This window comes from Staurois parvus, unplaced genomic scaffold (genome assembly GCF_062004578.1).
Source record: "Staurois parvus isolate SC_StPar_1 unplaced genomic scaffold, SC_StPar_1.0 ptg000789l, whole genome shotgun sequence".
In the NCBI taxonomy this organism is placed as follows: Eukaryota; Metazoa; Chordata; class Amphibia; order Anura; family Ranidae; genus Staurois; species Staurois parvus.
The window spans coordinates 612,612-637,111 of NW_028318585.1; the positions used below are offsets into that span (position 1 = coordinate 612,612).

The window sequence follows — 24,500 nt, forward strand, 5'->3', positions numbered from 1 at the left end:
GCCCAGAGAAAAACCGGGCATCCGGTGGCCACCGCCTACAATGTTAATCTCCAAGCACCAGGGATCAGAGTAAATACAATTCTGTGAGACAAGTTGTCACGATTTGGAGTCAGGCCCGGAGGCCAGTAGCTATAGCAGTAGCGAGACATCCACTGACCAGCAAGATAGATATGCAAGCATGTCACCCTGACGGAAGACACAGGCTCATCTGAGATGTGGAGTCTAAGAACTAATTGGTGTTTGCCAGAGCTCCTAATGGTGGAGATGGGTTTAGTTGCGTGTTAGTACCAAGTGGCAGTCCTCATGATCACCCTACCAGGAGATGAGCAAGCCGTGTCCAGTAGCAGGTAGGGATAAGCAGAAGTGTAGTATGTAAACAAGCCAGAGGTTGGTAATGAGTGGTTGTAGTTTGGGATCAAGCAGAAGTGTAGTCAAGGAACAAGCCAAGAGTTGGTAACGAGTAGTAGCAAAGATATAGATTGCAGCAGGAGTGACATAAGCGATATATTGGCTGGAGGGAGCACAATAATCTGGCAGGAACAGGAAGTGCAGAGACATGGAAACTCATAGGAGGAGCAGAGTTCTGTGTTCAAGACAAACAAGGTTCAAGGCAGGATCATTCAAGGAACTGTCAGGGAAGCTGTACAGCATTCCAGGTGGCTCAGCAAAATTAGTTATTGGCAGACACCGCAAAGGTCCTGGGTTCAGTTCCAGGCCCTGAAACTAGTTGTCAAGGCTGTTACAAAGAAATAAGGTGCTCAGTAATGTTTACCACTCTTTCTAGGCCAGACAAGCTAGAGGTCCCAAAGAACTGTCTTAACATATATGGAAGGCAACCATTAATTATTAATATTATTATTATAATACAGGATTTATATAGCGCCAACAGTTTGCTCAGTGCTTTACAATATAACAGGAGATAATACAGTTCAATATAAGAGGGATAGGAGGGCCCTGCTCCTTGGAGCTTACAATCTAGGATTATGTATGGTTCAAATTGCACCGCATCCGTACCAAAAATGTGCAGGACCCTTTTTGGGTCCGCACTAGAATCGGATTGCATGGGTATTCACACCTATGCGATCCGTTTCTGCACATTGCACCATGTTTTGTGGATCGATTTTGGGGTGTTAACTTAACACACACCCACAGCGGTTCACATGAACGGGGTGCAATTCTGATGCAGTGAGGAATTCTCACAGAAACCGCTGCAAATTCCAGACCACATCAGTGTGAACCCAGGCTAAAAAGTTCAGTTGCTTTTAGTCAGTTTCTAACATCTTAGAAACACTTACTGCTTGTTTACATGAGAGGGCTTGTTCAGTCTGCTAAGATTCTGTTCTTTGTGGAAAAGCACAGTGCCTGCATCAATAATTTTGAAAATTAATTTCTTCACAATGCTTATAGATAGAGGTGAATGAAAACATGTTTTCAGATTCATACAAATTAAAAAATTAAAATACTATCCCAACTGATTTTTACATATAATCTTTCAGCAAACATGAGATTATCTCTACTTGCTGTATTAATTTCCAGTTTTAAAAATACCTGATTGTCCCAGTAAAACATAATCCCCATCCCCATAACACAATAGCCCAATGAGAACCATCCATGGATGACAATCTTATAACACAACTCATCTAACGTTCACATGCACCACAACAGAGATTTGTGTTTCACAGACATACAGATATCAACAGCCCTCTCAGAAAGAAAGGGACCAGAGCAGTTTATATTTTTTTTTTACCATATTTTTTGCAAAAATGCAGACAACACATTAACAAATATACTTGTAAAGATACCTGTACAGAGACTCCTAAAGCTGCATTTATCATGGTTGTGTGGCTGTGTTATCAGCCATTTAAGTTTAAAGCGTATCTAAACCCAAAAACAGAAATGTAATGCACTCACCGGCCACTTTATAAGTTTTTATTTAGTTGAAATGACGTCACTCCAGGGTCCACTACCGCTTTCCAAACTCGTATAGTCACTCTTCAATTTACCAGGATACACAGTTTTCCCCAGGGATAGTAGGAAGAGAAAAGGAGACCATAGAGTAATATTGCTAAAGACCGGTTCACACCAGAGAAATGCATTTTGGATGCATTTCCGCATGAGCATTTTTGGCGTTCTGGTGTGTTTTTGATGCTTTCCGGTTAATTTTTTCCCCTCTCTTTTTCAATTTAAATAGGGACATGTGCGTTTTTGGTGCTTTTTGCTGCATTCCACTACAGTTCTGTGCAGAAAAAATGCATCCTATGCTACTTTTTTTTTCTGCAACCTGAACGCACTGGAACTGCATTTACTGATGTGAACTATGACATTGACAACCATATAACCTACTTTCTATGCATTTTGGATGCAGAAAAAAAGCACACTAAAATGCATGTAGTGTAAACTGGCCCTAAGGGCTGGTTCACGCGTGATGCAGTCCAGTGCGTTTTTTTTTCTACATCAAAAATGCATGCACAGCGTTTTCCATGTATTCCAATGGCCTTCGTTCACACCAGTGCAGTCAGAACTGTACTGAAAAATAGTAAAATGCTTAAAAAAAAAAAAAAAAACCCACCGGAACGCAGTGTGGTGTGAACTGTGAGCAAAAAGGTATTCGGAACGCATCCGGAGTGCACTTTTGTGGTGTGAACTGGCCCTTAAATTCTTAAAATTTATTGCATATAAAATATACTCACAAGCATCACAAGGTACACAAACCATATAAGACCTCACCATTGTACACCGTCAGACATTATAGTGTCACAGGCAGCTAGCCCCGTCCAACTCCATTCATCTGCAATGAGATGTCTTCAGGGGACAAGTAAGAGGCCAGTGACATCAGATTCACATTTATCAAGATGTTCACCAGTGATGTAAACAAGCTACAATCAAGTCCATAAATCGCAGATCTTGGAAGTGCCAGGACTGCCATCTTCCCGTAGTCTATTGCATAGATCGAAGTCCAGCTGGAAATGGCGCAACTCGAAGCAACCGGTCAGCCATTTTCCCAAAGTATATTGAAAAGCGCCACTGATTCGGAAATTATGTGACTGGAATTACACAGGCATCCATATTGTCAAAGCCAAGATTGCAGCACAGCCATTAGGGATAATTTCTCCTTTTCCTTTAAAGGCCACTAAAACATGTATAGAAAAAAATGTATAAAGAAATATTTAAAAAATTATGAATTACAGCAAGTGACTTCAGCTACAGGTTGATTTGAGCTGATTATATTAACATCTGCTCTGAGTCTAGATGGGAGGTTGAAGCAGTCAATGCTGGTTTTGGCAGAGAGACCTCAAATCTGTATCTTGGTCCTCCAGTTCTCAGAGTCTGTGTGTTTTTCAGGGAGAGATGGACTTGAATCCAAAGTTAAACTACTCCAAAGGTCCCCCAGGCACACACCTCCAAAGGATGAGATCCCCCTCGGATGCCAGAGTCAGCAGGCAAGAGTCTTGCCTGCACTCCCCTCCAAAAGCCTGCCCCGGTTAGGTCTGTCACAGTGTGTAGAGACTGATCACGTGGTTCACAGTCCACGTCCGGGAGGCTGTGAGGGTAAGCTTGACTGAGGTGGTTATGAGGAGGAACGTTGGTCCTGTCTGGGAAGTGACTGTAACCAGTCAGGCAGATGGAAAGGTTCATTCTCTAGAAAGGCGAACAGGTCCAGAAGATCTGCATGTTTCCGGAGAGAGAAGAAATCGACACACTTTCTAACAACCAGGTGGAAGAGGAACCCCCAGCGGTACAGGAGACCCAGCTGGCAAAGCTTGTTGATAAGGGGACACAGCAGCGCTCTTCTTTGTAAAGTAGCTCAGGCTACTGGCACCCACTGACCTGCAGGAGGTGCTGCAGTCTGGGCCCCATAAGTACTTGGTGCTAATAGTTATCCTGTTAATGTCTTTCCCATCTTACTAGAGTTACTGTGATAAAGTGGACCTTGCATTAAAAAAATTGATGTTTTAAAGGAATAGAAATGTTTTTGAAAACTTTTATTGAAGGTTTATCGACTATAATTTCGTACACTTTTTTTTCTTTCCAAGAAAAAAAGGAAAAAGAAAATGGAATGCCGTACTGCAAGGTAAGAGTTTAAACCTTAAAAGGCTGGGAAAATGTAGGTGCCTGGGGGGTGCAGAGGGAGAGAACACAAAATGCAGCCAACATTCTAGAATTAAATCGACATAAGATAAGCCATTACTGCCATACAGCAAACCAAGGCCCTTTCATACTGCAGCAATCAAGATGAATAATTTTTTTGAATTGACCCTTTCCCATTTGTAATTTGTAGATTAAGAATTGAGAACACATTAATCTACATTCCCTGTTTGTCAGCTACCAGTGCACACTGGAGCTTGCTGCTAGCTGTTAAACTGTGCTGTCTGACAATTCTGGTCACTACTTACAGTCAGGAAGAGTCCATTATGGTTCCTCTTCATGTGCCCACTATGACAGTTGTGAGATAGTGATCACATGCAGGGCCCACACCAGCAGAAGATGGCAGCGTGCCAGTCCTGTTTCAAATTCCTCTGTATGCATTGACTTACACTGGTTGAGGGAGCATGGAAGAAACAGGGGGTGGATCTAGCAAGGACTGACCTAACTAGCACTAAGTAGGAAGGGAGAACAGAGGGAGATACCAAATCACATAAGAGGTTGTCGTGACCCTAAGCCAACATTAGATGTCAGCATACTACAAAACAATATCAACCTGATATAGATCAATACAACATCAAAAATACATATAGATGGGATAGAACGATGCCTTTTGTTTAGGGGCTCATTCACACTGTTGTGAACATACATATGTGTTTATATAGCAAGCAAATGAATAAACCTCCCAGTAATGCTACTACTAGGCTGCAGCTAGAGGGAGCTCTAATGATTTGTAGTGTGAGTTCAGGAGACTAATACCAACAAGCTCACATTAAACAGAAAACCTGTGTTTTGTGCTCTCTTGATACAGGTTAGTCGCTCTTGGTTTATGCTATCTTTGTTCAGTTTTGTGTTTGTTCAGATATTCACTTTTTCTGTTTAGTATCCTATATGTTCTTGATGGTAATTCTCTAATACAAATTGATGGTCATGTGACCACAGAAAGGATTGAGCTGTATAATGTGATCCATTTCTGTTTAACACATTAAACTGAGCAAGTGAGCAACGTGTGTATGTATGTATGTATGCGTGCGTGCGTGCGTGCGCACACACACGCACTGTGTAGTATTGGGACACCAGCCTTTAATGGCATCCCAGTCTTAGTCCGTGTGGTTCAATATTGAGTTGGCCCACCCTTTGCAGCTATAACAGCTTCAACTCTTCTGGGAAGGCTGTCCACAAGGTTTAGAAGTGTGTCTATGGGAATGTTTGACCATTCTTCCAGAAGTGCACTTTGAGGTCAGGCAATGATGTCGTACAAGAAGGCCAGGCTCACAGTCTCCGCTCTAATTCATCCCAAAGGTGTTCTATCGGGTTGAGGTCAGGACTCTGTGCAGGCCAGTCAAGTTCCCTCACCCCAAATTCACTCATCCATGTCTTTATGGACCTTGCTTTGTGCACTGGTGCGCAGTCATGTTGGAACAGGAAGGGGCCATCCCCAAACTGCTCCCACAAAGTTGAAAAATGTCTTGGTATGCTGACACCTTAAGAGTTCCCTTCACTGGAACTAAGAGGCCAAGCCCAACCCCTGAAAAACAACCCCACACTACAATTCCCCCCTCCACCAAACTTTACACTTTTCGTTTGCTCTGTGGTCCAGTTCTGATGCTGTCCATTGTAGGCACTTTTGGCCGTGGACACGGTTCACCGTGGGCACCCTGACTGGTCTGTGGCTACACAGCCCCATACACAACAAACTGATGCACAGTGTGTTCTGACACCTTTCAATCAGAACCAGCATTAACTTTTTCAGCATCATGTGCATCAATGAGCCTTGATCACCTATGATGCTGTTGCCGGTTTTCCTTCTTTGGACTACTTTACCACTGCAGTCCAGGAACATCGCACAAGAGCTGCAGTTTTGGAGTTGCTCTGACCCAATCGTCTACCCATTACAATTTGGACCTTGTCAAAGTCGTTCAAATCCTTACGCTTGCCCATATGTTCACACAACACATCAACTTCAGGGACAAAATGTTCTTGCCGACTAATATATCCCACCCACTTTCAGCCACAAACTGGTAGGCCATGTAAAATAACAGAGCGGGGTCTGAAGCGCACAGTGCGCAGAAGTCTCCAAATGTCTGCAGACTAAATAGCTAAAGACCTCCAAACTTTGTGTGGCCTTCAGATTACCACAACAGTGGGTAAAGGATTATGGTGTGGGGTTGTTTTTCAGGGGTTGGGTTGGCCCCTTAGTTCCTTCGAAGGGAACTCTTAAGGTGTCAGCATACCAAGACATTTTGGACAATTTCATGCTCCCAACTTTGTGTGAACAGTTTGGGGATGGCCCCTTCCTGTTCCAACATGACTGCACACCAGTGCACAAAGCAAGGTCCATAAAGACATGGATGAGCGAGTTTGGGGTGGAGGAACTTGACTGGCCTGCATCCTGACCTCATTCCGATAGAACACCTTTGGGATAAATTAGAGCGCAGACTGCGAGCCAGGCCTTCTCATCCGACATCATTGCCTGACCTCACAAATGCGCTTCTGGAAGAATGGTCAAACATTCCCATAGACACACTCCTAAACCTTGTGGACAGCCTTCCCAGAAGAGTTGAAGCTGTTATAGCTGCAACGGGTGGGCCAACTCAATATTGAACCACACGGACTAAGACTGGGATGCCATTAAAGGCTGGTGTCCCAATACTACAAAGTGTGTGTGTGTGTGTTAGTGTGTATGTATGTGTGTGTATATATATATAATATATATATATATATATATATATACAGTGGGGATCGAACGTTTGGGCACCCCAGCTAAAAATTTGTATTAATGTGCATAAAAAAGCCAAGGAAAGATGGAAAAATCTCCAAAAGGCATCAAATTACAGATTAGACATTTTTATAATATGTCAACAAAAGTTAGATTTTATTTCCATCATTTACACTTTCAAAATAACAGAAAACAAAAAAATGGCGTCTGCAAAAGTTTGGGCATCCTGCAGAATTTATAGCATGCACTGCCCCCTTTGCAAAGCTGAGACCTGCCAGTGTCATGGATTGTTCTCAATCATCGTCTGGGAAGACCAGGTGATGTCAATCTCAAAGGTTTTAAATGCCCAGACTCATCTGACCTTGCCCCAACAATCAGCACCATGGGTTCTTCTAAGCAGTTGTCTAGAAAACTGAAACTGAAAATAGTTGACGCTCATAAAGCTGGAGAAGGCTAAAAGAAGATAGCAAAGCGTTTTCAGATGTCAATATCCTCTGTTCGGAATGTAATTAAGAAATGGCAGTCATCAGGAACAGTGGAAGTTAAAGCAAGATCTGGAAGACCAAGAAAAATATCAGACAGAACAGCTCGCAGGATTGTGAGAAAAACAATTCAAAACCCACGTTTGACTGCACGATCCCTCCAGAAAGATCTGGCAGACACTGGAGTTGTGGTACACTATTCCACTATAAAGAAATACTTGTACAAATATGGTCTTCATGGAAGAGTCATCAGAAGAAAACCTTTTCTACATCCTCACCACAAAAATCATCATTTGAACTTTGCAAATGAACATATAGACAAGCCTGATGCATTTTGGAAACAAGTTCTGTGGACCGATGAAGTTAAAATTGAACTTTTTGGCCAGAATGAGCAAAGGTACGTTTGGAGAAGAAGGGGCACAGAATTTAATGAAAAGAACCTCTGTCCAACTGTTAAGCATGGGGTTGGATCAATCATGCTTTGGGGTTGTGTTGCAGCCAGTGGCACAGGGAACATCTCACGAGTAGAAGGAAAAATGGATTCAATAAAATTTCAGCAAATTTTGGATGGTAACTTGATGCCATCTGTGAAAAAGCTGAAGTTAAAGAGAGGATGGCTTCTACAAATGGATAATGATCCTAAACACACCTCGAAATCCACGGGGGATTACATCAAGAGGCGTAAACTGAAGGTTTTGCCATGGCCTTCACAATCTCCTGACCTCAACATAATTGAAAATCTATGGATAGACCTTAAAAGAGCAGTGCGTGACAGACAGCCCAGAAATCTCAAAGAACTGGAAGACTTTTGTAAGGAAGAATGGGCAAAGATACCTCAAACAAGAATTGAAAGACTCTTGGCTGGCTACAAAAAGCGTTTACAAGCTGTGATACTTGCCAAAGGGGGCAGTACAAGATATTAACTCTGCAGGGTGCCCAAACTTTTGCAGACGCCATTTTTTTGTTTTCTGTTATTTTGAAAGTGTAAATGATGGAAATAAAATCTAACTTTTGTTGACATATTATAAGAATGTCTAATCTGTAATTTGATGCCTTTTGGAGATTTTTCCATTTTTCCTTGGCTTTTTTATGCACATTAATACAAATTTTTAGCTGGGGTGCCCAAACTTTCGATCCCCACTGTGTATATATATATATCTATATATATATATCTATATATATATATATATATATATATATATATATAGACTGGGATGACATTAAAGTTCACGTGCGTGTAAAGGCAGGCGTTCCAATACTTTTGGCAATTGTGTGTGTGCGTGTGTATATATGTGTATTTACTGTGGTAGACAGGCATAAACTAATTGTGCAGCTGTGGTGCCTTATACATAATTTTAGTTGTTAATAATGTTCATGTTGTTTATTACAGGAAAAAATTGAGATTTGACAGAATGGATGAACTCGGTGAGATATTAAATCAAAGCAAACGTTTCACAGACAAACAATATCTCCTATTGCAGTAATCGTTATGAAGCTTACATTAGAGGTATCATTGGTTATATTAATCCAAGATAGGAAGGCGTGCACCCAACATATTGCTATGACTATGGCTGTTTGCCGAAACACGTAAGCTTTTTTTTGTTGTAATTTTACCGGTTGTGCTAATAAAAACTATGGGGTTGATTTACTAAGACTGCGGAGCGCAAAATCTAGTCCAGCTTTGCAAAGCTTAATTGAAAAAATTGAAGTTATAAGCTGATTGGCTACCATGCACATCTGCACCAGATTTTTCCCTCTCCAGTTTTAGTACATCAGCTTCTTTGTTTCAGCAAGGACCAGGGCTTATTTTCTGACAGAATAGGTGTAGGAACTGCCCCCTTCTGAGCCAATTCTTATCTCCACCCCCTACCCACCTCTGAGCACTATCCCTTGGTTCCACCTCCTATCCACCTCCCAGTACCACTCCTTTTAGAGAATACAGAGCAAAGTATAATTTAATGCTGCTAAGTAATTTGTATGGAATTTGTTAATAAGAAGAAAAGTAGTAAAATTGACCCCCCCCACAGCTAGCAGCAGACCAGCAACAATGGACCTCCTGAAACAATATACCATCCCACAATAGACCCATGGCAGCAACAATAGATCCCCCAGCAGCCATCAACAATAGATCACTTCCTCAACAGTAGATCCATTTCAGCAACAATTAACCCCAGCAACAATAGATCCCCCACCAGCAACAGTAGACCTCCCAAGCAACAATAGACTGCCATGCAAAAATAGATCCCCTCCAGAGACAATACAGCCCACAGCAGCTAGCATCAATAGACACCCCTGCACCCCATTACAAACATTCTGAGATGGGGGTACTCGAACTGCATTCCCCCATATTCCCACTGAAAAAAAGCCCTGGAAAGGACATACAGTATGTCAGGTGTGCGCCTTCTAATCCTGGATTAGTATCATTTGTTGAGGATCAACACCCTGGGTTGCAACACAGACTCCTACACCTACCTCATGCCTGGCTTCAGAGGTCAAGCATGGTTTTGGGACTGATCATTGATCACATGGACTTTTGCTCAACCACTTAGCCCATTACAACTGCATTGCATTCCATTCGGTTAAGCTGCTCATAGATGAGTTAGTTTTTTTTTTCCATTCAACCAGTTTTTCAAAACTGACCAATATTCCCCATGCATACATTTAAAATGTCTGGGGTAATCCTCTCCACTGAACTACTGTATTTTGATAGCATGGAGACTTCCCCGTTGTTAGAATACACTAATCAGCACTGTAGACTATAGATCAAGTTTCTAAAATTCAACAGGATGGTTGTAACTCAACCAGAGTGCCCATACATGGATCGAAATTAGACCGGTCCCTGCTGAACCTGGCAAATTTCGATCTATGTATGGCTGGTTTTAACCACTTGCCTACCGGGCACTTATACCCCCTTTCTGCCCAGGCCAATTATCAGCTTTCAGTGCTCTTACACTTTGAATGATAATTACTCAGCCATGCAACACTGTACCCATATAAAATTATCATCCTCTTTTTCACACAAATAGGGCTTTCTTTTAGTGGTATTTAATCACCACTGGGTTTTCTATTTTTTGCACTATAAATGAAAAAAGACCAAAAATTTTGAAAACAAATGTGTTTTCTTAGTTTCGGTTATAAACATTTTTGCAAATAAGTAATTTTTCTTCGTAAAATTTGACCAAAATTTATACTGCTACATTTCTTTGGTAAAAATAACAAATCAGTGCATATTATTTGGTCTGCGAGAAAGCTATAGAGTCTGCAAGCTATGGTACCAATCATTGAAAATTGATGACACCTGATGTACCGACTCATTTCTTAAGGCCCTAACCAGCCAGGACAGTACAAATACCCCCTAATTGACACCCTTTTTGGAAAGTAGACATTCCAACATATTTAGTAAGAGGCATGGGAAGTTTTTTGAAGTTGTAATTTCTTCCCACAATTCATTGGAAAATTTAAGATTTTTTTAAATTGTCATACTAAGTTATTTCTCACACACAGCACAGGCATACTTGCAACAACACCACAAAATACATTCTGCTACTCCTCTTGAATATAATGATACCAAATGTGTGAGACTTTTCCACAGCCTGACCACATAGAGAGCCTCAACATGCAAAGAGCACCATCAGGTGTTCTAGGGACATAAATTACACATCTAACATCTTGACTACCTATTACACTTTCTAGGGCCTTGAAGCACCAGGACAATGGAATTACCCACAAAATTACAGTGGTGGTTGTGGTGACAGGCAGCGATCTCCTGTATGGCTTTCAACAAAGCAGCTGGAAGCTGCGTCTCCTCCTCTCCCTCCTGTGGTTTCCAGCTGCTTCATTGAAAGCCATACAGGAGATCGCTGCCTGTCACCACAACCACCGCTGTCCCTCCCACACACCCCGGCGCTGCTTGCCACCTTCACCGCTGCACAGAACGGCTTTCTTTCTGTCCCCCCTCCCTCCCACCGCCGCTGTGTTCCTGGACTTCCCACCGCTGTGTTGTTCTTACAGCCCAAATTTTGAGGGTTGCAGCCTGCAGCCAGGGATGGATGACAGCTCTCCTCTAGGGGTGGTTCAGACCCCCCTGACCCCCCCTTATCTATGCCCCTGCTGATTAGTAATCATGAGCATCAGCACAGTAGTGTAGACCACTGATTTATAAATAGATTTTTTTTTTTTACCTTTTTAAATATAATTACATGCTCAAAAGCTGTGTCAAATAGAAAATCATACATCTCCAAAGCAAAGCGGGTACACAATATACTGTACATTATGCCCTGCTGCAATCATCAGCAAAATAGTTCATTACTACTTCAACCAGTATCTAATGTACTGTAAGTCAAGGAGTCCAATTAATATATTTTTAAAGAAAGAGGGCAGATGTTAAATGTTAATGTCCTTGTTCAAATACAGTATTATGCTTTTTCACTTTCAATACATTTTTATTGAAGAGTTTTCATGAATACAGCTTGTGACCATTGTCAGTTATACAGATAAGAGCATAAGATCGATGACTTACAAATACAGTATTATGCTTTTTAAAATGACAAAATTACAAGTGATTAACAATTCACATAAAGTGATCCAGATGACTCAGAGCTGGGTCATCCACAAAGCAACTAAAGCAGGAGTTTAGGGCACAATGGCAAGTAAGGGGGCCCAGCTTCCAACTTTCATTCAAACCAATCTATGTCACAAGTGGTCAAAGCTGTGCACTGACCTGTCTCATCACAAGAGAGGTTTCAATTGTAGGTAGTTGGTGTCTGATGTGGTGTGGCCATGCTAGTACAGAAAGGCAAATAGGGCATCTTCTATGTGCCTATTGAAACCCTTATCCTTCCATGTGCCTTCACATGTGTCACAAAGACGCTAGACAAGAGCTCCTCCATTGTTCAATCCCAGAACTCTTCTCTTGCCAGCATAAATTGTCCAACGTATTTGTTTATAGCTGCCAAGCAAGCAGTTTGGAAAAAAACCCACGGTCCGGTTTGTGGAAGTGAAGAGCATTCTGACTACCCTGATGATCCGTGAGAACCCTTGGTGGTCATAAGCTCTTCCAAAACTTCTGCCAAAGCTGCTACCATGCCTAGGGCCCTATTCAAATTTAAATTCTCTGTGGTCACTTCTTCAACAAAACTAACCTGCAATGAAGCTTTTTCCAGAAGACTGTTCCCCTAATGTCAAGGAGAGTGCTATCTACATGGGACAGTGATGTATATTGTGTACATCCAGTTATCCATCCAATGACATCATCATTTCATTAGTAATGAATTCTGCCCGAGCAGAACAACATGAATGTTGTCCACTATGCCGCAGTCATTCCTTCCTGAGCAACAGTCATCTTTTATATTATAACTGGAAAAAGAATTTGCCCGGAGTCTGATATAGAACTGTAACCACAAATCTGTTCCGAAGCTAAAATTGTAATCTTTTATTTGGCAGTCATCACTTTTATTTCATGTGTACGATGCGAACAGAAAGGAATTTGTCAAAGGTGTAGTTCTGTTTATTTTGGCACATTTCCCATCAATGTGTCCATAAATCCTTTGTTTTGTGACGCTTTATGTGAAACTAACTCAACAAAATCATTTTGATCACCAAATGCAGCATATTTACAAGTAGTTAAAATGTTTAATAAGCTTTGCAAACCATATAAAATAAAGATTTCAATAACACATGCAGAATGACCGTTTTTCAGCAGCCACATCTAAATTTCTACCATAATATTACACGCAGAATGACAGTCACGTTTCCCAACGAATTCAAACAGGAGTGCATTCATGTCCACAAAAGTGTGCGCATATGCTTTCACGGTGATAGTAAAATAGCTGTTTTTCATCACTATACTAGGTACTGTTCTCAAATGGTATTGCATGCAACAGACTCATGTATAACCAACCAGTTTTACTGGTCTCTCCAGCTGCATCAGGTTAATTTTTCGGATATGAGTAGGTTAATAGTAGATGACTATAAACTAGTAAGGTTTTTCAGCTACCCTATCTTTTGTTTTGTGTTGACATCAGGGGTTTCCAAGTTCACAAATCAGGTTGTATACAACTGGACCTTAGCATCAATGCACAACTTTGGAAACAGAAGCAAACCAGTTTCAGGTGGAGCAAATGAGAATTCTGGGATATTCTGGCTATAGACTCCTGGTGTGAGGAAAAAAATTAAAATTGTATTGGTCAAACAAAGAAAATGACATTAGGGTTGCCTGTTTTTTTTACTGTTGAGCACCTGGTTGTGGTTATGGTAGTGGTGCAGAAGTATATTAACCTTTCCATATTCCCACCATTGTCAATGAAGAAACGTTGCCAGAGAGTTCAGGAAGGATATGCTCCTGAGTGTGATTGCTAACTCTTTGCTTTTAGATAAAGAATTTGAAAGACATTTGCTTACACTTTATTCTGTTTTCAGGAACTGAGAGAAATGCAGAAATGCGTTATGACTCAGCAATCCATACAAATGAAAAAGACAAGGTGAGTTCTGTGGTGATTTGTAATTATCTGCTCCAGTACCCAGTATTATTTTTCAGACTGTGTCTGTCTGTTCAGACAAGTGCTCCTGGGAACTACCTTTTCAGATCTACTTTTAGTACTGTACCTGATGGAATTTGGAATTCTTCTTGGTTTTCCCAGAGGCTACATTCAGATGGCAGAATAGCAGCAGATAGCTAAACGCTGCCTCTGGATGCAGCAACACTCTGTGCTATGGCCGCATGCAAACTAGCCGCTCAGTTGTGGCCAATTTGTGTGCAGTCATAACTTCACAGACGTGGCCCAGACACCTACTGAGTGCTTTCAGGGTCAGTCTGAGGCTCTGTTAGCATGTAACAGCTCAGTTGAGCCATTACATGTGAACATAAATTTGACAGTCGCAAATTGCAGCTGTTTGCATGCAGTGTGCAGGGAGCGCGTACAACCACTGGCACAACTCTACTGATTCTTGCCAGTGGCCACCCCTGCTCACTGTTATTTGTTCATCTGAATGGAGTCATGAAGTAGAGAAGAATCAGTAATTCAGGCACTTTTCCTTGGGTTGTTCTCTGTACCTTCCACTGTAATTGCAGCAATTAGAATAAGTTCACCTTTGGGAACATGTTACAGTATATGTTCCACCCATTTTTAGGGTGGACTATATAGCATGTTCCTACTGCTTCAGCTGCTGCCTGCTGCCCTCTCTCCCTGTGACAGCAGCATGAGGAGAAGTTCCCTGTACCAGCTGTCACTTTTTGAAAACAAGTGGCTGTATGGGGCTCTGCTCGCATGGTTACATCATTCATCCACAGAGTTCTGTGAATAAATGAACTACAAGTCCCAACAGCCTTATGAGGTAAGAGCACACAGATACACTGACGGGTTTGTAGGAGTCCTGCATGGCACCAGCGATCTGCTCATCACTGGTGCAATGCTTTCCAGGCTCCAAAAAAATAGTAAATGCACATTTTTGTTACCTGCAAAAAAAATATGGGCTTCTTTTTTTTTTTTTTTTTATAAAGTGAACTTCTCTTTGAAGGCCCCTTCCACATGGGTGCTGTGCAGTCCGATCAACAGGGAATGCATGAACGGATCCTCTACTGAATCAGAGCAGAACGTAATAGATGTCACTTTTGCAGCATCCACGTCCATTGTTTTCTGCTGAATTAATAAACCAAAGATATCTTGAGCCATACTAGACCTATGGGAGGCACAGGACATAAACGAGCATGGGACTACATCTGATTGGTTCAAAATTATGGAATAGGGTGCAGGATTTGGGGACACATGTCCATTTACATTCAGGTCCCATAAAAGCATATGAAACCTCCAATTAGGTCTGCCTAAAAAAATGACAAGCAGACCTGACTGGACCATCTGTGTGAAAAGGGCCTAATTCTTAGTGATTGTGTGTATATGCAAAATTATTAATATTGTGCAGAATTTGTTTTTGGCATATATTTGGAAACTCTCTAGATAAAGGTTTCTAATGATTTAATTCCATAACTTCCCTGTTACAGCAAATGAATGTAAACACTGCACGGTATTTAAGTTTAATTTATTGATGTGATTGATGTCTAGGAAGTCCCAGGACCATCTAGGACACGCCCTTTACATATGTAAGTTGAATTGTTATTACATCATGAATGAATCTGTGTTTCTGTAATCAGAATTTTTCCTACCATGAATAATGCAAATCTCATCTTAGGTGACAAGTAGGAGGGGTACAAAGAGACATGGTTCATAGGACCTCATCTTCTGGGGAAACATTACAGTAATGACCAGGAGCAGACCTGGTCATGTTCATTATAGGGGAAGGGGGGGGGGTGTTAGAAGGTTGTACATACAGTTGTGTCCAAAATTATTCAACCCCCACTGAAATTGAGTGTTTTGGCCAGTTTGACATTGCTTTTGATCATTCAGTCATCTTGCTTACATTTACATTAAAGAGGCACTTGTAGGTCAGACAAATATAACATAACAGTTATAATGAAATAACCACAAATGTCTTTTCTGTGCTCACAGCATTATCAGTTTTATTCAACCCCCAAGTGACATTCAATCTTAGTACTTAGTACAGCATCCTTTTACAGTTATAACAGCTTTTAAACGTGAAGCATAGCTTGACACAAGTGTCTTGCAGCGATCTACGGGTATCTTCGCCCATTCTTCATGGGCAAAGGCCTCCAGTTCAGTCACATTCTTAGGCTTGCGCACTGCAACTGCTTTCTTTAAGTCCCACCAGAGGTTCTCAATCGGATTTAAGTCTGGTGACTGCGATGGCCACTCCAAAATGTTCCAGCCTTTCCTCTGCAACCATGCTCTAGTGGACTTGGAGGTATGCTTGGGATCATTGTCCTGTTGAAAGGTCCAACGTCTCCCAAGCCTCAGGTGTGTGACGGACTGCATCACGTTTCCATCCAATATCTCCTGGTACTGAAGAGAATTCATGGTACCTTGCACACGCTGAAGCTTCCCTGTACCTGCAGAAGCAAAACAGCCCCAAAGCATGATTGACCCTCCACCATGCTTCACAGTAGGCAAGGTGTTCTTTTCATCATAGGCCTTGTTCTTCCTCCTCCAAACATAGCGTTGATCCATGGGCCCAAACAGTTCTAATTTTGTTTCATCAGTCCACAGAACACTATCCCACAACTTTTGTGGTTTGTCCACATGGCTTTTGGCATACTGCAGTCGACTCTTCTTATTCTTTGGAGACAGCAAGGGGGTACGCCTGGGAGTTCTGGCACGGAGGCCTTCATTACGCAGTGTGCGTCTTATTGTCTGGGCTGAAACTTCTGTACCCACATCTGACAAATCTTTTCTCAGTTCCTCAGCAGTCACACGGGGACTTCTCTCCACTCTACGCTTCAGGTAGCGCACAGCAGTCGAAGTCAGCATCTTCTTTCTGCCACGACCAGGTAGCGTTTCAACAGTGCCCTTTGCCTTGAATTTGCGAATGATGCTTCCTAAGGTGTCTCTTGGTATGTTTAACATCTTTGCAATCTTCTTATAGCCATTGCCCTTCCTGTGAAGAGAAATCACCTCTTCTCTTGTCTTCCTGGACCATTCTCTTGCCTTCACCATGTTTGTAACCACACCAGTAAATGTCTAGAAGGAGCTGAGTATCACAGTCATTTTAAAGCTGCCTAATTGGTGCTTATTATGCTTGATTGCTGCTCGGTGACATCCACAGGTGTTTTCAATACCTGATGGAAAGCACCTGTATGAACCTCTGTTCTTCAGAGTGGTAGTCTTTAAGGGGTTGAATAATTGTGGCAATGAAGAAACCACATAAGAACCATTTACTACTGTATTACATAAACAATTGATGTCATTTTAGTTGCATTTGGGTAGTTACAACGTCCTTGTAGGATTTGATTCTGAATACAATTCCAAATGTACACTATAGTCCCTAAACCCCTTTACAGCATTGGGGGTTGAATAATTTTGGACACAACTGTAGAGTACAGATTTGTGGAGATTTGCAGGAAACCCTCTAAGTTGGGGGCTACAGTCATTATTTTGGTATTCTGACAGCTGTGGGCACAGCTGTCAGAATACAGTAGCCTTCAGGGACGATTGATACAGAAAGTTGTCAGATTTCTTACATTCAGCCTCTTGGCTGAACAAAAGAAATCTGTGCATGTATGACCGGTTTAAAGGCTAAGTTCATCTTCAGGAACAGGTTAGACTCATATTTAGGATGTAACTTGTTCCTAAGCAAGCATCTCCCACCACCAGAGCCCCCTCCTGTGACAGCGCATGGGGTTTCAGTTCACATTTAAAATAGGTGTGGCCATGTGTGGCTCCACCCACACAGCTGCATCATTCAGTAACAGAGATCTTTGAATAAACTACAAGTCCTGTCTGTCACCGTGGAAGATGGGCTTGTAGTACTCAGCGGATTACAAGTGCACTGATCAATGCACTCATAGTCCCCTGACACTTCTTTCTAACCAAAAGCCTGTACAGAGGTTACAAGATAGCTGGAGGGAGAGTGTGTAGAATCCTGACATTACATCCGCGACTCTCTGATCACGGGTGCACTGTTTTGTGGGCTTCTGTGGGGAAAAATAACTAATGCACATTTTATTCCTGCCAAAATGTTTTTCTTGAAGGTGAACTTGGCCTATAAGAAATGGCCATACTGAGACAAAAATTGCAACGTACTTCTCTTGTGGGGGTAACCTTACTGATAATGAGGAACAAAGAGGTTTAAATTTCATTGTAGATTGGAACTGTACTGATGTAAAATTCTGAATTCTTTTCAGCAGAGATCTTATTATTAGAAGTGATTCTGAACCTGATGCAGAATCATTGGAGTCAAATGGTTCCCACGCCACTCAGATAAGTATGTCTGCACTGTATTGTCATTGAGGATTGGTAGAGCATTCATAATGTTTGTTTGAATGTTTTTATACCTTTTTATTTCTGACTATATGTAGAGGATAGTTAGTATAATGAAACCTAACCTAAAAGGTTCTAACCCTTCCAGTATACTGTATGTAATATTCATGCATTAGACTAACAGAGTGGATTTTCAGGTGTGTAATAATTTTCACTATTACATTGTTCAGCCACTTAAGCTTAGGAAGATGTTACCCCCTTCATGTCCAGGCCATTTTTTGCTGTTCGGCACTGTGCTACTTTAACTGGTAATTGTGCGGTCATGCAGCGCTGTACACAAACAAAATTTAGATCATTTTTTTTCACACAGATAGAGCTTTCTTTTGGTGGTATTTGATCACCACTAGGTTTTTAATTTATTTGTGATATAAATGAAAAAATACCCACAATTTTGAAAAAAAAAAAAGAGTTGACTTTCTGCTATAAAACACATCCAATAAAAAAATTAAAAAAAAACAATTGTCTTCATATATTTTGGCACAAATGTGTTCTACTACTGTACATGTCTTTTGGTAGAAAAAAAAAATCCCAGTAAGTGTATATTTGGTTTGAAAAGTTATAGTGTCTACAAACTATGGTATAGATGCTGGAATTTTTATTTATTTTTTTATACTAATAATGGCGGCGATCAATGACTTATAGTGGGACTGCGCTAGTGCACCACTCAATCTGACAATAACTGACTCTGTTGGGGGAGACTGTCACTGACATCTCCAGTGACACTTATACAGTGATCAGTGCTAATAATATACACTGTCACTGTATTAATGACACTGGCTTGGAAGGGGTTAACATCTAGGGGGGTAAAGGTGTGCCTAACAGTGTTTAATGTGTTTACTTTGTGCAGTTTTATTAAGCAATGTGTCGGTTTTCACTTCCTGCTTTGCAGGGAGAAAAAAAAAAAACGTCACATTGCTGCTGTCTGAAGAGTGCTCTGTGTTGTTTATCAACAAGTTCTCTCCTGCCATTCCCTGAGCCGATCAGCGGGTTCTGGGTATAGATCATTGCTTGGACCCGCTGTTCAGCTTGTGCTGCAGTGATTGACAGCACAATCTTCCAGAAGAAAGCTGTGATGTACATGTGCGTGATTGTGCCTGTACAAGCCAACCTGCCGCAGTAAATGCACTGCGTCGGTTCGGCAAGTGGTTAAAACCGTACTCACTGGGATTCTGTCCAGGTGTATATATTTTCGTAGAGGCACACAGCAAATTTAACCTGTGATGAGATACGGAGAGCTGGAAAATCAGCACTGCTCTAGCCTACACTAATGATTTTCAGTTGCACTGCCTACACCAAATACTACCCAATGTTTATAATCCCAAAATTTAAAATACGGGATCATTTAGGTGCTTGTTCCACCGGGTGTGATCTCCATTAGCAATTGATCATAGGGATTTTGAAAACCAAAAACATGGAAAAGCTTCAATGCTGGCCATACAATTAACAATGCAATTATGCAGCGTCTCAAATGTTTCAAATACATCATTGAATCCTTGAAAAATCAATTGCATTAAATGATCTGTTCCATCAACAAAATCATTTTCATAAAAATGGAATGCTTGCTCTTGGTGGATAATCTCCCGGGCACCAAAATATATTGGTGTTTTTACATGCTCATGTGCATGAGACCTTATAGCAGTAATAGCTTTTTAAATGTTTAGTTTTGTTTTTGGTTGCAGTGAGTATATGTTGTGCTCACAAGGCACACAATGCTGTTTACTTATAATTTATCTTGTTTTTAGCAGCCGAACAGAATGCAGGAATGAGAGCTGAGTCAGAGAAGAAGCACACACTGTCAGATCATACATATCATGAACAAATGGTCAGTACTGTAATTATAGATAAAAAAATTAACATCCATTCTCTGTCTTAGCACTGCTGTGTCTCAGCATGAAATAGTTTCTTCTAAAATCAAGTGTATGGTCCAGCTGAAAATGATAGATGTTGATCAAGTTCAAGCAAAAAAAAACACCACTTTGTATCCTTCTGCCCCAATCACACTTGGGGCCATTTTCATTAACTGCTAGGAAACTCAGCCTGGATCCATGCAAATCGGTGCAGACAGAAAGCCCCATTGAAAGCAAAGGGAGCCTGACAGCACCCCCAGCTATTCACAACCATTTGCATGTAATTGCTCATGCAGTGTATGTATAGCAAGTAAAGCTGGCTTCTGCACTAGTAGAATTTTGTTAGAAAATACTTGTTTTCAGAACATTTCTTTGATTTTCTGATTGTTAGTGGTGTCAAATGACATTTGTTTTTGACCCCAATGATAAGAAAATTTGATGGAACAGAATGAAAAGTTTTCCTTGAACAAACAAATTTCTAATAGTGAATGTAGTTTTTGTTAAGGAAAGTCCATTCATTCCAAACTAGAATGTTAAAAGCAAATTCAATTTTGAAGTACACCATTTGCTAAGTCATCAAATGTACTGATCCTAATTTTCACATGAATCTTCTTACAAATGTTCTTCAGAAATCTACTAGTGCAGGGTTAGACAACCTTTGAGGTGGAGATCTACCTGAACAACATGAAAGAAATTAACTAGCAAGGCCTAACTAAATAGAAAGGAAAGCTTAGAAGACTATATTAAAACCAATGTAAAAATATAAACAGCCTACGTTGAAACTGGACAGTATCAGTAGGGCAGTGGAAGGTGTGTGGATAGTCTCAGTACCAAGTGGACGGTGTCAGTAGGGCAGTGGAAGGTGTGTGGACAGTGTCAGTAGCAAGAGGACTGTGTCAGTAGAGCAGTGGACTTTGTCAGTAGTTTATTATTTTTGTTATTTTATTATTTTTTACAATTTTATTTTTTTTTTATTGGGGGGATTTTACAGCTAAAGCTCTGTACCTGTTCATTCAAAAGCTGAAGCATTGTAAACACAGTATACTATGCTTCAGGTATGAATGAACATAGTGAGCAGCCAGCGGGAGAGGAGGGAAAGCTGGTATCGCTGCGAGGAGTGGGACACCAGGGGAGTACACAGGGGTGCCTAGGCAGCAGAAGGATATAGAACCTGGATAGGAGGGGTATATCAGCGTCGATGTCACTCCACTTCCTCAAACTAAATATTTCCAAAACTGAGCTCTTACTATTCCCTCCAGCCCGTGCCACCTCCCCTGACTTCTCCATCAAGATCAATCAGTCCCTCCCCTCATGCAAGGGTACTAGGTGTAATCCTAGACTCCCATCTGTTCTTTCAGCCCCAAATCTAATCACTGTCCAAATCTTGTAGACTTCACCTCCGCAACATCTCCAAGATACGGCCGTTCTTAACCTTGGAAACCTCTAAGCAACTTATTCACTCCCTTGTTATATCTCGCCTTGACTATTGTAACTCCCTCCTCATTGGCCTACCTCATCACAGGCTATCCCCTCTTCAGTCTATCATGAATGCTGCTGCCAGACTCATCCACCTTACTAACCGTTCTGTATCTGCCACCCCTCTCTGCCAATCCCTCCAATGCGTTGCAGACATACAGTTTAGGGTGGAGATGAAACAGCAGCATTTACCTGTGAAAAAGCAGAGAGGACTTGATCAGGTTGCTGTGTTCAACTGCTGCTTCACACTCCAGCATAAAACACACTCGCGCAGAAAACTGCACCCCCCTCCACGACTGTGCCCCCTCCTAACCCTCTTGTATTGAACTGTATTGTTGCTGTATTGTCTCTCGTTATATTGTAAAGCGCTGAGCAAACTGTTGGCGCTATATAAATCCTGTATAATAATAACAAGAGAGGGAGGCAGCCTTTATTGGAACTGATCTACTGTATTTTCCTCCTGCAGCAGCTGAAAGCTAGCAGGAGGGAGAAAAGGAGAAGCCAGCTTATAGCTGCTGCAGGAGGAAAATACAGTGAATCAGTTCCAGTAACAGCCACCCCTGCTCCTGTTCAGCTTTCGAGGGTTGACAAGGAAGGGATGCAATCTGCTTGTCTTCTGCCCTCGATTGATGGGTTGCCGACCCCTGTACCAGTGTATGCCCAGCTTTATTTATTAACCACTTATTGGAAGTTGCCTCATTAGCAGCACATTGATTTTATTGCTCAAAAATGAAATGCTTGCCATTAAGTTGTTCAGGCAATGACAATCTGCTATGTAAATTTGTCTTTATAGTTATGTTGCATTTTTGTCTATGTATGTGAATTTTCTCTTTACTACCTGTTAATATTGGTATTGTGTTATTAATGTTTAGGTAGCACTAGGAACATCTACACCTTTGCTGCAGCAGAGTCAAGTGTAAGTTATATTATTTATATTGTTTAAGCAACCAGAATTTAATACATTATAGTCTTATTTGTTAGGACCGTCCCATAAAGAGGAGTAAATAACGTAAAGCGCTAATAAACCCAAAACAAAAATTTAATATTTTGCACTGTACCAATCCTCAGATGTAGTGGCTGCAATAGTTTTTCTTTTTTAGGCTTTTTCCCCCTCTGTATTCACCTAGTGATCTGGCCAGTGACACTCTTCCTGTGTTACCTACGCTCTGGATGAATAAACGACAGGGAACCTTTTGACAGCAGTATTGTTAATCTGTGGGAAAGGGAGTGTTGGACATACTAGCGTATTTAAATACACTAACAAATTGTAGCCAAATACCAGATCACCCTGCAGTTACACAAGCGATTACAACAACCGCAACCATTTTTGTTTTCTTTTAGAATAAAGGTTTTACATGCATAAATAAGAGCTGACCATTGTAAGCACCCTGTTAGTGGTAAATTGTTTGTCTTAACACACTAACTCATCCTTTCTCAACCGTTTCAACACAGAGGAACTCTTGAAAAACATTTCATTGTCAGGGAACCCCTGCTAAAAATACTAGATCTACAACTTATGATACATTAGTGTGATGGTCAGTGGGAAAAATGCTCCTTACGCTTGTGGTCATTGGAAAGAATTACCCCACATACAAATCGATAAAATATCAATGGTGTCAATGGGAGCATATCTGAAAGGCAGAAATTGCTCAAAGAACCCCTGGTAACCTCTGGAGTTACCCTAGGTGAGAAACTCTGCTCTAACTGGTAACATTTGCAGAGCCTGTTCTACTGAAAAACAGCAGTCATACTGGATGTCCAGGTGAAAATAAAGGAAAGAAAGCCTTAAAAAGAAAACTAATGCAACCGTCTCATCTAGAATTGGCAAGCTACAATATAATGTTTGCTTTTGCATTTAAATCCACTTTAAATCGTTTTTTAACCCCTCAAACAAAAATGTAATATATTACCGCTTAGAAATCCTTACCCTCTTGTCTACCAATGCCTTCTGATATACAAGGGGTTAAAACAAGCTTGGTATCAATTTTTTTATTTTAGCTGATGATCAGCTTTCGAGCAAAAGTGATCTGGGCGGCTCTAGAGCTTTTACGGTACTGGGAATGCCACCAACACTTGCAGTTGTTCTTGAACTCTTCTGGGAGCCTGGAATTGCAGCAAAATACCCAAACCCTAAGAGCAGAAGTAGATCAGGGAAAATGCATTCTCTAATCACCTCTGCAAACCTGGAAAGATGTGTATTACATGACTTCTGGATTCAGAACGGTCATTCTCCAGCTACTGTACCCAGGGAAGCCGCTAATTAGGCAGGAACTGTAGTTGATTAGCTGTAGTGGAGAGCAGGGGAGACATTTGGGATTTAATAGACCTTGATGTCTCCATAAAGAGGACATGTCACCTGCCAATGCTATTACATTTCTAATACTTTGCAAAAATATTCTTTTTTTGCATTTGTTTTGAATTTAAGCTCATGTTTACAATAGCACCGCCACGTACATGAGCACAGCCATTCATATCAATGACAGGCTGTATGCTGCACCTGGGTTGCCTAGGCAGAGGAAACATGCTGTCAGTTAGGCTGAACGGGCACAGCTGGTCTGTGTGCAAGAGCCCTAAATCTGTATCTCTGTACCCTCTATCCTCTATCTACCACTTTTGCTGGACAGCTTGGTTTGTTAAAGGAAGTTGAAAAATAACAGACTTACTGGCAGGATCATCAGGTGAAAATAGGGGAAACAAAAATCTAAAAATAGAAAACGAATGCAACCACCACTTTAATAATGGATTAAAATGTACTTTGCAGAACTTAAAGTAGAATGTCAACTGACAAATCATATGCTACAATGCTACTTTCAAATAGGGCACAATACCCTTAAGCAAATGATGTGCCTTTCCTCTTATCTTTTAGATATTCTCCTTTGTAATACTTTAAAGGAGATCTATGGCACCGCATTTGATTCCTTTTATAACATTAGCATTGTAATACATA

The 24,500-nt window shown here is 41.1% G+C and overlaps 1 protein-coding gene across 8 annotated transcripts in view; it reads left to right on the top strand.

Moving 5' to 3' along the window:
* The window catches only part of LOC149444320 (uncharacterized), a 192,075-nt gene that overhangs the window by 68,042 nt on the left and 99,533 nt on the right, over nucleotides 1-24,500 (top strand). For 5 of the 8 annotated variants that reach the window (XM_089654683.1, XM_089654688.1, XM_089654689.1 and 2 more), the window contains 7 exons: nucleotides 4,035-4,072; nucleotides 8,735-8,769; nucleotides 13,762-13,823; nucleotides 15,402-15,439; nucleotides 18,095-18,174; nucleotides 19,973-20,052; nucleotides 22,426-22,469. In XM_089654683.1, the coding sequence (XP_089510809.1) occupies nucleotides 4,035-4,072; nucleotides 8,735-8,769; nucleotides 13,762-13,823; nucleotides 15,402-15,439; nucleotides 18,095-18,174; nucleotides 19,973-20,052; nucleotides 22,426-22,469 (377 nt within the window). The remainder of the gene's footprint in view (nucleotides 1-4,034; nucleotides 4,073-8,734; nucleotides 8,770-13,761; nucleotides 13,824-15,401; nucleotides 15,440-18,094; nucleotides 18,175-19,972; nucleotides 20,053-22,425; nucleotides 22,470-24,500) is intronic. The other 3 variants (XM_089654685.1, XM_089654684.1, XM_089654686.1) reach the window with 3 other exon arrangements.